This window comes from Sarcophilus harrisii, chromosome 1 (genome assembly GCF_902635505.1).
Source record: "Sarcophilus harrisii chromosome 1, mSarHar1.11, whole genome shotgun sequence".
Classification (NCBI taxonomy): Eukaryota; Metazoa; Chordata; class Mammalia; order Dasyuromorphia; family Dasyuridae; genus Sarcophilus; species Sarcophilus harrisii.
Window position 1 is genome coordinate 383,328,743 of NC_045426.1, and position 18,454 is coordinate 383,347,196.

Here is an 18,454-nt window from a genome sequence, read left to right on the forward strand (position 1 = left end):
TTAGGAAATGGAGAAGGAAATGTGCTCTTTCTTCTCCATTTCCTAAATGAAGAAGGAAATGTGCTCTTTTCCATTTCCTAACAGTATCAACAATATTACTGAGCCCACAAGAAAGACTGTCCATATTTGCTGCTTTTAATTTCTCCACATTTTCTCATTCCTTTTCCTTTTGTAATCTCAGGCCTTCTGCCATATTCCACTTTAATAAAACTGCTCTAAGGTCATCGGAGGGTCTCTTAACTGCTCAATCTATTGACTTCTTTTTTCAGACCTCTTCCACCTTGCCTGTCTGTGACTTATTAAACTAGTGACCATACCTCCTTATGGGACTGTAGATTTGCAGTATTAGAAGGGAGTTCAGAAACCTGATCTGACCTTTACCTAATTAATTAAGCACATCCTCAATAGTGTCCTCAAGAGGGTTTAAAAAAATCTGAGGCTTCTGAACTTTTTAAAAATCTTAAGTGAGGGTCCATCATCATCACCAATAACCAGCTCCTTAAGGTCTGTCTGCAAAGCTCTTTATAATATATATACATAATACATAATTATATGTAATATATAATTATACATAATATAATTAGATTATATATACAAAGATAATCTATCTTATTTTCTATGAAGGCAGCCTGTTCCACTATTGGATCACTAAGATTTGAACAATGATCCAATTCTCTTTAAGCCACATGACAATAAACCAATACTAAAAACTTCTATACTCTGTATAATATAAGTGGAGAATAATATTTGCACTATCAAAAACTCATGGAGTTATTTTTATATTACAGTTTACATGAGGGGAATTGGCAGAGTCCCTTAATTCTAAAAAAATCCCTGAATCTTTTAACTCTAAACACAGGACTTGTATTTTCTTGATAATATATATACTTATATAATAAGCTATTATAGTAAAACACATTTCCACTGGACTTGTATTTTCTTGATAATATATATACTTATATAATAAGCTATTATAGTAAAACACATTAATGATATAACATAATAAATAGGTTCACTGTAAACTGAGGTGTTAGTCTTAACTTCTTATTCACTTGAAGATCTTGAGAAGTAAAATCAGTTGAAGGGAATTAAACCCCAAAACTTCTCTAATATATATGTGAATATATATACATCAGCTGCTTAAAATATAAATATAATAATCAGCTGCTTAAATATAAACAGTTGGGTAGTATGGTTAACAGAGTACTATAGACTTCAAGTAGGGAAAACTTGGATTCAAATACTGCCTCATATAACAACTGTGGAAAATTCTATTTGCCTTAATTTCCTCATCTGTAAAAATGGGGGTAAATATTAGCATTTTTCATGGTTAAGGAAAGTGTCTTTGTAAAATATACATGTGCATACATATATATATTTTTATATGTGCGTATAATATACATATACAGTATATATATACATCTCTCTATATATAATTGTATACATTAAATATCCTTAATAATATGTATATTATATACATTATATATGTATAATATGATAGATATATGACTCTCTTCAACAATGAGATGATTCAAACCAGTTCCAGATTCTTCAGTAATGAAGAGAAGTCATCTACATCCAGAGAGAGAACTATGGGAAATGTGGATCATAACCTAGTATTTTCACTCTTTTTTTCTTCTTTCCAGATCCGATTTTTCTTCTGCAGCAAGATAACTGTATAAATATGTATACATGTTGGATTTAACATATACTTTAACATATTTACATGTATTGGACTACCTGCCATTTAGGGGGAAGAGGGAAAGGGGAAGGAGGGGAAAATTTGGAACAAGTGGTTTTTGTAAGGGTTAATGTTGAAAAATTACTATGTATTTCTATCTTTAATTTACATAGATTTCTATATATATTTCTAGTTACATAAGTGGATCTATATATTTTGAGATACTTGTGGGGAAAAAAGGTAAATGTTAGAGATTTTAAAATAGGGCAGGGATGGCAGCAAAGCAGTCTAATACTAATAAATACTTTTGGTTTAAGAAATTACATACTTAGGTAGAGGTGGAACAGTAGTAAATGTCCGAGAAGCAGGAGGCTCACAAAGTTTAGCAACAAAGTGATCACAGCTAAAGACAGAAGCACAAGGGATGATATTGGCACTGCATAGAGAGGAAGGAACGCCAGCCATACATTTGCAGGGTAATCTAATAAAGAAAATTAAAAAAAAAAGGCAGAGGTCAAATTCATTTCCTTAAGAGTCAAACCACATTGGACAGAATTTCTAATAAAGAACCAAAGACCACTGAAACCAGTCCCTAGGAACAAGATTTATTTCCTCCATCTTCTCCTTTCCTCATATCTCAGTTATTAATATTTGTAGACTTTTTATACACTTAAAAGAAAATACTTGAAATCCCACCTGCTCCAAAGATCTTTTACATAGCTTGATATAAACACTGAAAGTAATTTGCTTTTGTGTAGTACTTGAAGGTTTGCAAAATACTGTGAAAGAAAAGTTGTCTTTTTTCAGCCTTGCCTATATATTCCTGAGGCATCCCCAAATATCCTCTCTCTTATTATATACCCCTTCCCCCTTAAAGTGATATGTGTATATATATCATTGATATATTTAATCTCTCTAGCACTGATATTCCAAGTTTCAACTTTTACCCTCTGTGGGCTATTTTACCCTCTGTGGGCTATTTATTAGTTTATATCAATGCCTTATATATATCAATGCCTTGACTAAGGCTATGTCTACATTGCAGGGGCAATATTTGTAAATTATGTGTATTTAATAAATTATTCTGCTTTCTGGATGATACAAAACCTTTTCCTTTTTTGTACTCATATTGCATCCATTTGAGTAGATGATATTAATAAATTATTTTGGGATATTTTGGGATGATAATGTTGATTATTTGTTCATGTTAAAAAAAATAGCAAGAAGGTTTTATAGGTATTGTATATGGGTCAATACTGAGTTTTATGGATCAGTACTGAATATTAGCTTCAGAATTTAAGATTTAGGTTTTAGGGGCAGCTAGGTGGCTGGGGATAGGTAGTGCAGTGCAGGGATAGAGCACTAGCCCTGAAGTCAGGAAGACCTGAGAGTTCAAAGCTGTCATCAGATACTTAACACTTCCTAGCTGTGTGATCCTGGGCAAAATCACTTAAAACCCAATTGCAAACAAAGATTTTAGGTTTTGATAGAAATGATAAAACAAAATAGTTTATCCTTGCATCATTTTCAAAAGTTAATGCTTTCTGCATTCAGATTACATTTGTCCTCTGAAAATAGCATGTATTTATCTAATTGTCTCTCCATTGAATGTTAAATTTCTTAAGACCAGGGGCCATGTTTTTGCTTTTCCTTGTATCTCTAGCACTTAGCACAGTCCTTATACACATTGTATTGAATTTAACAATAAATATAACATAATAAATATTCAATAAAAAAATTTTTAATTTTTTTTTTACAACATTATCCCTTGCACTCACTTCTGTTCCGATTTTTCCCTCCCACCCTCCACCCCCCCCCCAGATGGCAAGCAGTCCTATATATATTGAATACGTCATAGTATATCCTAGATACAATGTATGTGTGCAGATCCAAACAGTTTTCTTGTTGCACAGGGAGAATTGGATTCAGAAGGTAAAAATAACCCGGGAAGAAACACAAAAATGCAAACAGTTTACATTCATTTCCCAGTGTTTTTTCTTTGGGTGTAGCTGCTTCTGTCCATCATTGATCAATTGAAACTGAATTAGGTCTCTTTGTCAAAGAAATCCACTTCCATCAGAATACATCCTCATACAGTATTGTTGAGTATATAATGATCTCTTGGTTCTGCTCATTTCACTAAGCATCAGTTCATGTAATTCTCTCCAAACCTCTCTGTATTCATCCTGCTGGTCATTTCTTACAGAACAATAATATTCCATAACATTCATATACCACAATTTACCCAACCATTCTCTAACTGATGGGCATCCATTCATTTTCCAGTTTCTAGCCACTACAAACAGGGCTGCCACAAACATTTTGGCACATACTGGTCCCTTTCCCTTCTTTAGTATTCTCCTTGGGATACAAGCCCAGTAGAAACACTGCTGGATCAAAGGGTATGCACAGTTTGATAACTTTTTGGGCATAATTCCAGATTGCTCTCCAGAATGGTTGGATTCGTTCACAACTCTACCAACAATGCATCAGTGTCCCAGTTTTCCCGCATCCCCTCCAACAATCATCATTATTTTTTCCAAGACAGGAACTTTCCTGGCTATACTAGACTCCAACTTCAAGTAATATGGTTTGGAATTTTGTTCGTTTATTCTTTTTGTTTGCTGTAAATGCACTTAACTTTAAGTGAATTTTGAAAACCAGTGGCCTAGATCCCTAATAGCTGCCTGTATTATATCAGGAAATGGTAAACTCTTAAATTATCTATCACAGTAATTTAAAATCTGGAATCTGTGAACTTATTTTTTAAAAATAGTTTTTGATAATTGCTTTCTTTATATAAGGATTTATTTCTATGTGTTTTTGGTGCAGTTAAATATGATTTTGAGAAGAAACCCAAAGGATCAAAACAAGGTTAAGATCCCCTGATCTTTAAGATCTGTATCCTTTATATGGCAATAGACTGGAAAAATCTACATTATATAGTGAGAGGATGAGAAATCTTATTTTTAAAAAATGCTGATGAGTGGATCTGCCAGTTAAACAGCACAAAATGAGGATTTGCTTCGAAAATAGCCACATACTTCACTCTGATCATAATGGCCTCTGTCTACTTTTGTTCAATGTCAACCTGGATTGTATTTAAACTTGTTTTAATGAAAGAGATTGCCTTTTGTGAATTTAGAGAGTGAATTACATTGTTTGGGTTACTCTTTTTTCTGTGTGATACAAAAAACTTTAATTCTTTTTTTATTTTACATCCCATTGAGTTTTAAACAAGCGTTCTAAAAAGAGGCAAGACAGTTTACTAGAGAGTACTCAATTAGAGAAGTAGCAAAAGTGATTATGAGACATGAAGAATTAACATTCTGGGTAGTTAGTACCTGGTCTGGAATGAGAAGATAAAGGGGAAAAAGCTCTACAGAAGTGAGAAGCACCTAGAAGCTGAATTTTGATAGGTAACTGTTGATGGACAACAGCATAGGGTACCTCCTAATTAGTACAAAGCCTTGGGGCTCTGGCAGGAATCTGCTATTTCAAGTGAATCAAATTCACTTGAACATTAAAAAAAAAGTCAAAGCCTAGAGAGAGAGAAAAAAGGAGGGCTCAAGAGAAAAAGGTGGATCCAACTTTTAGCAAAGTTTCAGGATACAAAATAAACCCACATAAATCATCAACATTCTTATATATATCACTAACAAAATCCAGCATAGATACAAAGAGAAATTCCATTTAAAGTAACTGTCGATAGTATAAAATATTTGGGCATCTCTCTGGCAAGGGAAAGTCAGGAACTATATGAGCAAAACTACAAAACACTTTCCACACAAATAAAGTCAGATCTTAAGTGCTCTTGGATAGGTTGAGCAAATATAATAAAGATGACAATACTCCCTAATGCTATACCAATCAGACTCCCAAAAACCTATTTTTTAGGTCTATTTTAATGACCTAGAAAAAATAACAAAATTCATCCAGAAGAACAAAAAATCAAGACTTTCAAGGGAACTAATGGGGAAAAAAAGCAAATGAAGGTGGTCTAGCTGTACTTGATCTAAAACTATATTATAAAGCTGCAGCAGTCACCAAAACCATTTGGTATTAGGTTCACAGGACAAAATAATCAATAACTTTAATAACCTAGTGTTTGACAAATCCAAAGACCCCAGCTTTTGGGACAAGAATTTACTGTGACAAAAACTTGTGGGAAAATTGGAAATTAGTATGGCAGAAACTAGGCATTGACCCACACTTAATACTGTACAATCAAGTTAAGGTCAAAATGGGTTCATGATCTAGGTATAAAGAATGAGATTATAAATAAATTGGAAGAGCATAGGATAGTTTACCTCTCAGATCTGTGGAGGAGGAAGGAATTTGTGATCAAAGAAGAACTAGAGATCATTATTGATCACAAAATAGAAAATTTTGATTTGTACAAATAAAACTAATGCAGAAAAGATTAGAAGGGATCCTCATATAGTATTGTTGTTGAAGTATATAATGATCTCCTGGTCCTGCTCATTTCACTCAGCATCAGTTCATTTAAGTCTCTCCAGGCCTTTCTGAAATCCTTCTGCTGGTCATTTCTTACAGAACAATAATATTCCATAACACTCATATACCACAATTTACCCAACCATTCTCCAATTGATGGGCATCCATTCATTTTCCAGTTTCTAGCCACTACAAAGAGGGCTGCCACAAACATTTTTGCACATATAGGTAGGTCCCTTTCCCTTCTTTAGTATCACTTTGGGATATAAGCCCAGTAGTAGCACTGCTGGATCAAAGGGTATGCACAGTTTGATAACTTTTTGGGCATAATTCCAGATTGCTCTCCAGAATGGCTGGATGTGTTCACAATTCCACCAACAATGTATCAGTGTCCCAGTTTCCCCACATCCCCTCCAACATTTGTCATTATCTTTTCCTGTCATCTTAGCCAATCTGCCAGGTGTGTAGTGGTATCTCAGAGTTGTCTTAATTTGCATTTCTCTGATCAATAATGATATGGAGCATCTTTTCATGTGGGTAGAAATAGTTTCAATTTCATCATCTGAAAATTGTCTGTTCATATCCTTTGACCATTTATCAATTGGAGAAAGGCTTGATTTCTTATAAATTTGAGTCAATTCTTTATATATTTTGGAAATGAGGCCTTTATCAGAACCTTTAACTGTAAAGATGTTTTCCTGAACTTCAATTTCTTTATAAAATGAGGGGATTGGATTTAATGGGCACTAAGTTCCTTTTTAGCTCTGAAGATATAATCCTATGATAAATTAGTCAATAATTGATACTGATATAGGTGTCATAATACTATGAAGCCAAAGAAGCTATAATCTTGGTATGGCTTTCATTAAGAGAGGCATAATAACAAGAGCAATAGATATAAACACCTGTAGAACTCCTGACTTTGTCAGAGTTTTTATGTACCAATTTAGCAGCTCAGTTTATTTTAGAAAGGATAGTCACATGTTTTACATGATTACATATATATAACATATATTATTTACCATCTCAGGGAGAGGAGAAGGAAAGGAAGAAGGGTTAGAATTTGGAACTCAAAACTTAAAAAAGTGTTAAAACATGTTTTTACATGTCATTTGTGAGGGGAAATTTTTTTTAAAGAAAGGACAATTATAAATTGAGAGATTTTTAGAGAAGAGTTATATATATGATGAAAAGACTAGAAATAATAACCATATGACAATGAGTTTGAAGGAGTTAGGAGAATTTAGTGAGAAGCTAAGATTTAGGAGGCAACAGGAGAGCCCTTTTAAAGAATTGAAGGACTGGAATCAAAATGATGGACTAGGGGAAGGACAAAATATTAAATTTGTTCTTTTTGGCCCCAGAGTGTGGAACCAGGAGCAGTAAATAGAAGATATGGAGGCATATTTAGGGCTTCCCAAAAGTGGAATGAGTTTAGTTGTAATTTAGCCTTGAGAGGAATAGGCTTCCCTTCCCCAGAAATCTTGAAGTGAAGGCTGGAATAACCATTAGACAGAGACAATATTAATGATATTCTTGGTCAGCTATGAGTTGGACTTAAGGTTTTTAACAATTCCTGAACTGCCTCCATGATAATTTCATCCTTCATAAGGAGAGGAGGGGATTTGAGGAATTGCTGAATTCCAAGCTTGATTTTGACCAGTAATGAGTCACTGAAGTTCTGAGATGAATGGGATCCTTGGGAGGAAGTAATTGCTCCAACTTGGACTTCATAGCAAGAAGGAATAGATTCCAGACATACTTCATTCAAATTCTACACATAGGTATTTATGAAGTGCTTACTGATTTTAAGGTATTATTCTAGGTACTAAGGATTAAAAGATTAAAAAACTCCATAAAATTATTTCTGCTCTCCCTCATGGTGTTCAAGGAGAGAATATTATTAAATGGGAGAGGATAATCTGACATGAATTCCGGATTTGAGGAACGTACCTTTTAATGATTTTGGAGAAAGGATAGGTAAAAGTCTCATAAAAAAGTCTTCAAGAGAAATCAGTTTAAGAGAGATTGGATGCTTTCTATTTAGCCAGATGAATGTAAGCCTTTGTTATATGAAAGAAAGTGAGGGACTTTCTAGGCTAATGTGGGAATAGAGAATAATCATCCAACTTAAGTTTTTTAAAGGTATGGATATGGAAGATGAAAACAAGGGCAAATAATTCAGAATACAAATGAATAGCATGTGAGAATGGCATCAGGAGAAATAAAGGTTCAGAAAAAAATCTGATATTAAAGGGTCAAAGGCAACAAAAGTATTTTGGATAAAGCTCAATCTGGGGCAAGAGGAAGAGCAAAGATGGTATAAAGATGCTGATATGATGATAAAATTTAAAACTATTCCCATTTTAATTTTGCTTCTGTTTTCTTTTAGGGGAAAAAATCTTAAAACAGGGATGAACAAGATAAAAATGAGATGAATAGGAAATGATATCCAAAGAAAGTGAGGAAATGCTAAGAGCATCTACCTGCCTTCCATGGTTTCAAGTCACTAAAGATGAAGTACATCTTAGGGTACTGAGAAACCGTATTGATTGTGGAGTTGCAGTTAAGTGATTTTTGGAAGATCATAGAGAACAAGATAGAGGATGCATAACTTTTGGAAGTAATTGCTCCTATTAAAAAGAAAAAGAAAAAAAGGACAAAATCTGTAAGGAAGGTTTCCTTGTTATCAGTTCCAAAAAGAAGTCTTTTGCAACTCCTCTACTGCTTGCAATAAATGAGCTTATGTTTTTTGAAGAAATTTAAATTGTAACCTCCTCCTCTATCAGAGGATTAGCAGAATATCTTTCATTTGAAGGCAGATAAATTATTGAACTACACTGAAAAAGGATGGTAGAATAATACCTAAATCGTAGTCATAGGCATGTTAACAGAATGTGCTTGGGTTTGTTTTTGTTTGTTTTTGTGATCATTGGATGTACCAGTTGGCAAACCAGATTCCTAAAAAATAACTACTTCATAAACAGCCTCAAATAATTGTGTTAGAAGATGATAGTTTGATGTATTCCAATCAACAGAGAAGCAACAGAACCTCCCATCTGGAATTTATCAAACTGAAAGAAAAATGAGAATGTGTGGGTGGTCAGTCCTCTGCATCAGAAATGAACTTAGCACTTGAGGGTCAGTCATCCTGACCAAAGGATCAAGGCAATGGGTGTTTACATAGCAGTAGCCAAGGAGACTGGGTGAAAGATTAGAGTGGGGAAGAAAGACTGCACCACAATATCTGTTGGCATTCAAGATGCTGTATGCTTCTTGCTTCCTTTCCCCATACTCAGGCAACGTTGGGAATATAATCTTCAAATATGGCCCCTGTGGATTTGTGGCCTGTAGTATATTTATTGGAATAATTAATAAAGCAACACTAGTTTTCAAAGTATAAACAGGTAGATGTTGCTTTACTCAAGATTTGGTTTTGACTCTGAGGATTACTCTAGTGGGTACTATGTGTTCCTCAGGAGAGCATTAGTAAATTAGATTTCATTAATAAAAAAAACTTCTAAGAAAGGAAGCTCCCTCTGGTCAAAGCAGATTGCTACTTCCTCTTTATAGTCTCAAAGAGCTACCTAGATCACTAGATTAACTGTCTTGCTCAGGGTCACACAACTTGGATGTGTCTGACACATACATAGAGACTAATTGATGCTTCATTATTGTGTCAGGTGAGCAGTGTCTTCATGAACAAGCTAGCTATCCATTGACTATACCAGTTGACTCTAGATTCCTTAGTTATAGCCAAGCAGCCTGTTTTGATTTGAAGGGAAAATGGAATATCCAAGGGACATTCATAGGATCTGAGTTAGAAGAAACCTAAAATCCTCTTTTTACAATATCCTTGACAACTCCCACCGACTTCTCCAGTATTTATCATATATATGTCTGTGTGTACATACACATATGTATAAAACATAATATGTTTTATAAATATTTGTTTGCATGTTATTTCTCCCATCAGAGTGTAAGCTTCTTAAAATCAAGAGCTATCTTTTGCCTCTTTTTGTATTCCCGATGCTTAGCATCATTAGATAATTAATAAATGTTTATTGATTGATCAATAGATTAAAGATTTCAACTGATAGGGAGTCCATTACAGGCTAAGGCAGCCCATTGGAGTTATGATTAGATATAATGGTTAGAAAAATTATCCTTTTATCAAACTATAATCATACTCTACAATTTGCAGCATCACAAGGTCACAGGATTTAAACCTTGACAAATGAAGAAAATGAGGTTTGGAGAAGTGGAGAGATTTACTGAACATTAGAGAAGAGGAAATGTCTGAATAGGATTTGTCCAATCTATCTTCTTTGACTCAATATATAGTGCTCTTTCCAATGAACACAATTCTGCTTACCCCTTGTCCCTAGCTCTGACTTCTGAAGCCACTCACATTAAGACTTATCCTTTTCCTTATGAGGCCTTCAAATACTTGAAAGCAGTTACCATGTCTTCTATATACAGCTTCTCCTGAATTAGTTGAACTTGCCTTCTCTCAATTTGTTTAAAACTCTTCCTGAAATAATGTGGGAAATCAGCAATATAGATTGTAACTTGCTTTAACATAGTAATCATGCCTTCTACTTCTGTGAATCCTCATTCTTACCAGCATATATAGACCAAGTAGCTATTCTAGGAGCAATTTTTTTCGGATAGACAAGACATAGTTCAAAATATTTTTTTTGTGTAAAAGCAGAAAACCATTTTTTGGCAGGATATCTTCCATAAAAATGTCAAAAGAATCCACAAAAAGCAATTTTTTTTTCATAATCCATTACCCTTAACTCCATAAGTAAATGGTTTGGGTACTTCATTAAGATGAGGAATCAATAGAAATATCTTTAAAAGTAGATAGGGTGATAAAACAGCCACAGTGTTTGGTTCAACTGTTCTGGAAAATAATTTGGAATTCAGCGAGAAAAGTTAGTGAGTAAATTGCTTATGCCCTTTAACCCAGAGATTCTACCACTGGGATTATTTCCCAAGGAGGTTATTGATAGCAAGAAAAGGCTCAGATTTAAAAAACAAATGAGCAAACTAAAAACTTCATTGCAGCCTTATTTGTGATAAGAAAACAAAAAACCTAAAGACAAGATATGAGCCAAATAACCAGGTAATGGATAAACAAATTAGATTAATATAATGGAACTGAATTTGTGTGTGTGTGTGTGTGTGTGTGTGTTTGTGTAGGGCAAACTTTCTAAAAGGGTTAGGACTTTTATTGGGAATTCTTCTTAAGTAAAAACAAAATCCCTCAATCAATTGGCAAAAATAAAAGTGATCTAGGAGAGATAAACCAAAATGGAAGAATGGCTCTCTATAACTTTGGTAGAACTATGCTACTAAGAATGCTGAAATAGATAACAGAACATCTTTTTAGTGTTTAGGGGTTTCTCTGGTTATGTGACTCTGTTGGTTTTGGAGTTTAATGTCCATTAGAACATCCATATTTTTTTCATTTGAATTATCTATCTAATCACTGTCTTGTGATTGTAAAAATGATTTTTTAAAAACCCAAGAAATGATCAGCAGGATGATTTTAGAGAGGCTTGGAGAGACTTACATGAACTGATGCTAAGTGAAATGATCAGAACCAGGAGATCATTGTACATGGCAACAGCAATATTATATATACAAGGATCAATTCTGATGGAAATGGATCTTTCCAACAATGAGATGATTGAAGCCAGTTCCAATGACCTTGTGATGAAGAGAGCCATCTACACCAGAGAGAAGACTGTGGGAACTGAGTGTGTATCACAACAAAGCATTCTCACTCTTTTTGTTGTTGTTTGATTGCATTTTATTTTCTTTATCGTATTTTTTTCTTTTTGATCTGATTTTTCTTGTGCAGCAAGATAATTGTATAAATGTTTACATATATTGGATTTAACATATTTTAATATGTTATAATATGTATAACATATATTGGATTACTTGCCACCTAGGAGAGGGGATGAGAGAAAGGAGGAAAAATTTGGAGCACAAGGTTTTGCAAAGGTAAATATTGAAAAATTGTCCATGCATATGTCACGAAAATAAAAAAGCTTTAATAAAAAAATCCAAGTGTAAGACTTCATATTTATTGCTATTAAATTTCCAAATTTACATTCAGTCTATTGGCTGTTGATATCATTTTGGATCTTGGATCTCTCTGTTATCTGTGATATAGGTCAGCTGGTCTTAAGCTTGACCATCTAGACATTTTTAGGTTCTAGTTATATTTATGGGTGTTCGCTCCACCATTTTACTTGTGGAAGGATTTAAAACTCCTTTTCCCACTCCCATCCCTACTGCCAGCTATATAGGTTTTTCAAGTAAAGTCATTTGCATTCCAGAAATAATAGGACTCACAATGTATCTCTGTCTCTGTCTCTGTCTCTGTCTCTTTCTGTCTGTCTGTCTGTCTCTCTCTGTCTCTCTGTATATTTATCTATACAATCTTCCTTTTTTGGATTCAAATCACTGAGATGGCTCTCTGTGAGTAGAAAGTATATATTGGGGAATGAAGGTTATATAAAAACAAATTATAGTAATATGTATTTTTTAAAACAAGGATTGCAAGAAAAAATGCTGTTATTTTATTGTTCTTTTAGGTATACTGTTTCAGGAACAAATCTTTCTGGTAAGAAAGATTTGAATATACTTACTCTTCTTTCGAGGGCCTATGAATTTCAGAACTGTTATGTGCTAATAATTAGGCTTTGTTGTCAAACTAAATGTAGTTTTTTTTTTTTTTTTTTTTTTTTTTTAGCATTTCTATAGAAGAGATAAACTGCTGAGACAAAAAGAATGGTGAGGAAACATTTGGAATAAAATGTTCCATTCCTATATGATCTATGGATTGATAATATCCTATTAAAGCTCTGTTCCTTTTGGGATGGTCAAAAAATGGATAAGATTAACCTGTCGCTTATCAGATCAGAGGACTTAATTTTTTAAAGCTACTTAGAAACATCACTTCAGTGCAATGAAATTGCCTTTACTCTTCATCCTTTTCTGTCTTTTTCTATCTTGTTTTTTTCTTATTTTATATTTAGTTTTAAATTAAAAAAAAAGAATTAAAGTCAGCATCAACAGAATCCTGCTGAAAAATAAAAACAAATATTAAATATTAAAACAAAACAAAACAAAACACTGAATACAATGCTTAGCACACAGAAATGTTATTTTAAAAAGTAGAGATATAAACCAATCACCCCTTCTTACCTGCAAAAGTTTACTGGAAAGTTTATAGATTTAACTTAACATGAAATTATCCTGTTTAAATGCAATTCTAAAAGAAAATTGAATAACATACTTTTAAACTGGGGGTCTGTGCGGAGTTCCTCTGGATTCACAAAGTACTGGATGAAGATGTATAGTAGTACAAGAACGAGGAAAATGATACCAAGAACAGCAGAAGCCACGCTACTAAAAAAAAACCTGGAGAAAAGCAAAAATGACAAACAGAAACTGCAAAAAAAGCCAGACTTTATCATAAGGGTAAACATAAATACAAATAGAGTTTGACAGACAAATGCTTTGCACAAAAATTAATACCCATCATATTTCTCAACTCAAAAGGGCAAGTTTCCCATTACCTCAACTCAGGCTGTAAAAAGTGCGAATGCTTTCATTCATTCCATACCAATCACATCTTAAAAGATTTATTTTCTTTTTCTTTCTTTCTTTTTTTTTTTTTTTTTTTTTTGCTGGGGCAATTGGGGTTAAGTAACTGCCCAGGGTCACATAGCTGGGAAGTGTTAAGTGTCTGAGACAAGATTTGAACTTATGTCCTCCTGACTTCAGGGGTAGTGCTTTATCCACTGTACCACCTAGCTGCTCCTAAAAGGCTTGTTTTCAAGTCCAATAACCAATTTCTGGTTTTGAGCTCTGTTCCTCTATGGGCCTGATGAGCTTTTTCCTCTTCAGTTCTCTAAAAATCTATGGTATAATCTTTTATAGTAGAGTGTGTGGTAGCCATAGTTAGTTCTATCACGAATAGGAACCACAGAGTGGTTCCAACTAAATGACTTTTGTTTTTGAACTAAATGGTTTTTGGAAACAAATTAAATGGGTGGGTGTATTCCTCTGTGTTTATGCTAAATCTAAATCTAGACTCAAGGAGGTTTTATTTTCAAATGGCTTCTTTTATCAATAGAATAAAAATCATTTGACTAAAAGAGAACTCAAAACCTGCTATCTCCAAATAGGAAGCACCTCAACTCTCTTAGGTTTTGGAAGACAGTACAAGTTTTAAAGAAGATAAAGTTTTCACAGACATTCACAACGATCATATATTATCCTTATCCAATTATAATTATTATCCAATTATAATCCAATATTATATTATCCTTTATGAGGAAACACTTAAAAAGGGTGAAAACAAGCAAATACTTCTGTCCAAAATAATCTTAAAATGATTAATAGGGAAAAGGCTAATTTTAGTTGGGAGGAAAAGAAAAAAACACCTTCCCAGAAGTAGATAGATGTTACAAAATGATAAGTTTAGTTAAAATAAATCCTTTCTATATCAAGTAGCACTTTTTCTTTCCTTTTTTTTAGGCAGAGGGTAGGAAGCCTGGAGGAGTATTAGGAGAAAGAATAGAAGCACCATATGCTAGTAATTTAGTCACCCTGGTAACCAGATCCTGATTCGAAGGTGAGGTAATAGGGAGATGCAACCTACTTCTGTCCATATTCTTTGGGATTTAGCAACCAATAAAATATAATTCCAAGGTCTCATTTAAGGCCTTTTTTTTTTTTTTATTCAAGGTACTGGATGATGAGAAAGGAACAGAAAGCTGAAACAGAAGTTTAGTAAGCAGAAAGCCAGACTTCTAAAAATAAGTGATTAAGAGCAGAGCTGAGCATGGAAAAGAACTGAGGCCTGGAGTTGCCCATGGATATGATATGGGGGAGGAACAGAAGCCAGAGAAGAGGAAGAACAATAAAGAGAAAGGATGCAAGAATGCAAGAAAAACTCAGGGAAGAGAGAGATTCAAAAACAATTCAGTCTTCCAAAATATCAAATGTCTCAGAGAGAATAAGGAGAGTAATGTCCATAAGTGGAGCCATTGGTGATTGGTAAGGGAGGGGTACTTGATAACCTTTGGAAATGTTCTAGAAGTCATGAGGATGAAAACTATGTATTGGGGGAGCTTCTGGAGAAAAGATAGAAAAGTCTGCAAAGGACTCATTTGATTTTCACAGCAAACTGGTGATATAGATGCTACAGATAAGGAAATTGAAGAGGTGTCTGAGGACTTTGAACCTTAGACCTTCACAAGTCCCAGTCTATCCATTCTATCAAACTATAGTCCAATGCAATGGCTTCTTTGCATTGGAGGAGAAGGATGTTCTCTAAAGCAGGGTTTCTTAAACATGATTGCCCAAGAAATTTTTATGTAACCCAGAGTATATAGATATGTAGAATAGCTATACAAATCAAACATTTACTGATAATGAAATAATAATTTCATGATCCCAACATTCTGTTTCATGACTCCAAGTTTCAGAAGTTTTGCTCTAAAGAATTTTATTTGAGAAAACCAAGTGAGACCATTGTCCCTTAACAAAAGGTGATTGCTCTTTGCTCCCCAAATTCAGAATCAGTAGGGGTGATGGGGATGGCAATACAATTGACACTGTTGGAAACAATTGTCTCTTATAATTGTATGAGTTCATGCTTGAACTATTTTGCATCAATATTTCTCAAACTTAGCTGTTTGCTTTGAAACAATAAAATTGCCTGACCATCAGTTATTACTGTTGTCCCTGGTAGGTCAGAAGTCAATGGCTCCTTGTGTATAAGATTGGAGAGAAACTATACAATTTAATCCACTTGCTTCAGACACCAGAAGGGGATTTGGCTTCTGAAGAGGCCTCGGCTGCTCACGTAGGAAAAAATACAGGAAGATATATAAACTCCATCTTATGGCAATGTATGGTAACTGCAAGTGTATGATTACAGTGAATGCTGCAAATATAATCAATATATCCTCCAATATGTCATTAAATATACTATCAAATTAGGAGTGTTTGAAGGAACTAGACATTTTTAACTTAAAGAAGATATGGTGAGGTAGATAAAAGAATGATGCTTGTCTCCATTTGAAAGGTTTTCCTGTAATAGAGGGATTGGATTTAGGGAGACAGAATTAAGACCAATAGATGGAAAAGTCAAGGAATCAGATTTTGGTTCAATATAAGGAACACTTAACAAATAGGGCACTCTATAGATGTAATGAGTGGACTCAGGAAGCAGCATTCCATGTCAGGAAATGGATGGGTATCTTTTAAAGTGTTGGCACAGAAGTCCATGTATGATTTGCATAGGAGTTAGATTAGATGCCCTCTGAAGTCCTATCCCAAGTCAGTGATTCTATGATGTTAAAAAGAAATGAAGAAAAGTCTGGAAAATCAGTCCATGTCGCTTATGATTTGAAAAGGAAAGAAGATCAGCCAGCTGTGGGATAAGATAATGTCAAAAAGGAGGAGAGATAACCAGATTCATTTTATCCCCAAATAAGGAAAGTTGTTATACTGGGGCAGCTAAGTGGTGCAGTAGATAGAGCACTGGGCCTTGAGTCTGGAAGACATCTTTCTGAATTAAAATATAGCTTTAGACACTTCCTGTGTGACCTTGGGCAAATCACTTAGCTCTCAGTTTCCTCAACTGTATCTCAGTTTCCTCAATTGTAAAATGAGCTAGAAAGAAAATGGCAAACCATTCTAATATCTCCACCAAGAAAACCCCAAATGAGGTTAGGAAGAGTCATACACAATTGAAAAATGACTGAACAGCATACTGAAAATTAACACATTTTCCAGACCTTTAAAAATGAGAAAAATGTGACCCCACTGTAGTAACCATGATGTTGAACCCCAACAAAATGCTAGAGTGGGTTATTAAACAAAAAGAAAAAAAAAACAGTAATTACTAGATTCTAGCATGGGTTTACTAAAAACAAATCTTGTCAAATTAGCCTCTTTTCCTTTCATTGTGGTACTTCTAGAACGGTAGTTTGAGGGGGTAGCTCCACATATAATATGGCTTAATTATGACTGCATTGAGCAGGGTTACATTGAATCACTAGACCTGAAATAGAAAAAGAACTTCAGTGGTCACCTACTCCAACCTCCTACTAAATGCATTAATCTTTAAAATCATCCAATCTCTTTAGTGCTAGGCTGCTCAATACTTCACAAAGAACCTATTCTATTTTTGGACAGCTCTATTAGTTGAGAAGTCTCACTTCTGCTTTTTACAATCAATCCCTAGTTTCCTTCAAAATTCTGTTCAAGTTCCTCCTATGTGAACTCTCCAGATCCTAATGTATCTGTCATCTAACTCTTCTTTTACCCAGGTGAAATCTTCAAATTTATAGACTTTAGATATGGAAGAGAATTTAGAGAACATCTAATCAATCCCCTTATTTTAAAAATTAAAAAAAAAATGGCCAGAAACATTGAACAACTTGCCAAGACTATCAAAAAAAAGCCCATTTTTGTTACTATCATCATCATTATTTAGTCTTTTTCATTCTTCAGGACCTCATTTGGAGTTTTTTCTTGGGAAAGATAGTACCGTCATTTGTCATTTCCTTCTCTATTTCATTCTAGAGAGGAGGAAACTGAGGCAAACAGGGTAAAGTGACTTGCCCAGAGTCAAACAGCAAGAAATTATGTGAGGCTAGATTTAAACTCAGGAAGAATAGTCTTCTTGATTTTAAGCTCAGTGCTCTATTCACTGAGCTACCTAGCTACCACAAAATTAGCAAATCATTAAAGCTGAGATTAGATCTAAGGTTTTATAATTCCAAATCAACAATTCTTCCCACAGACCAGTCAATCCTTATATAAATATGGCATCCAGAATCCTTACTATTTTAATTGCTTTCTTCTGGGTGAAATTTAGTTTCTATGTCCTTGTCCTTCTTAAAAGTAGGGTACTCAGAACTGGACACAATATTCCAGATGTAATCTAACCAGTGCAAATCAAGTGCCTGCTTCATCTGAATTAATCTCTTACTTCTGAGTTATCTACTCTTAAGAGTTGCTGGCTGAAAATCAGAGGCTTATGTTACCCTGATTGGCACCACTTTTACCAGATAGCAGCTACTAGAAATGCAATCATAATACCTAGGATGAAATAACCAGCTTCCAGTGAGTATATCCTGCAAATCCAACCTATTTCTGCAATAGCCAATATCACACCCTTACATGAAGGAAGTGTGTGTCCTTACATAACCCCTATTATTCTTGCAATTCCTATTTTGTTCTCAGTAGAGACTAAAAAAATTACAAACCATT

At 34.2% G+C, this 18,454-nt stretch overlaps 1 protein-coding gene across 2 annotated transcripts in view; it reads right to left on the bottom strand.

The window, feature by feature from the left end:
* The window catches only part of LOC100934839 (probable palmitoyltransferase ZDHHC11), a 161,199-nt gene that overhangs the window by 45,303 nt on the left and 97,442 nt on the right, over nt 1-18,454 (bottom strand). The window contains exons 8-9 of one of the 2 annotated variants that reach the window (XM_023495892.2): nt 13,458-13,582; nt 2,010-2,162 (exon numbers count right to left, since the gene is read on the bottom strand). In XM_023495892.2, coding sequence (XP_023351660.2) covers nt 2,010-2,162; nt 13,458-13,582 — 278 coding nt within the window. The remainder of the gene's footprint in view (nt 1-2,009; nt 2,163-13,457; nt 13,583-18,454) is intronic. The other variant, XM_031946081.1, reaches the window with a different exon arrangement.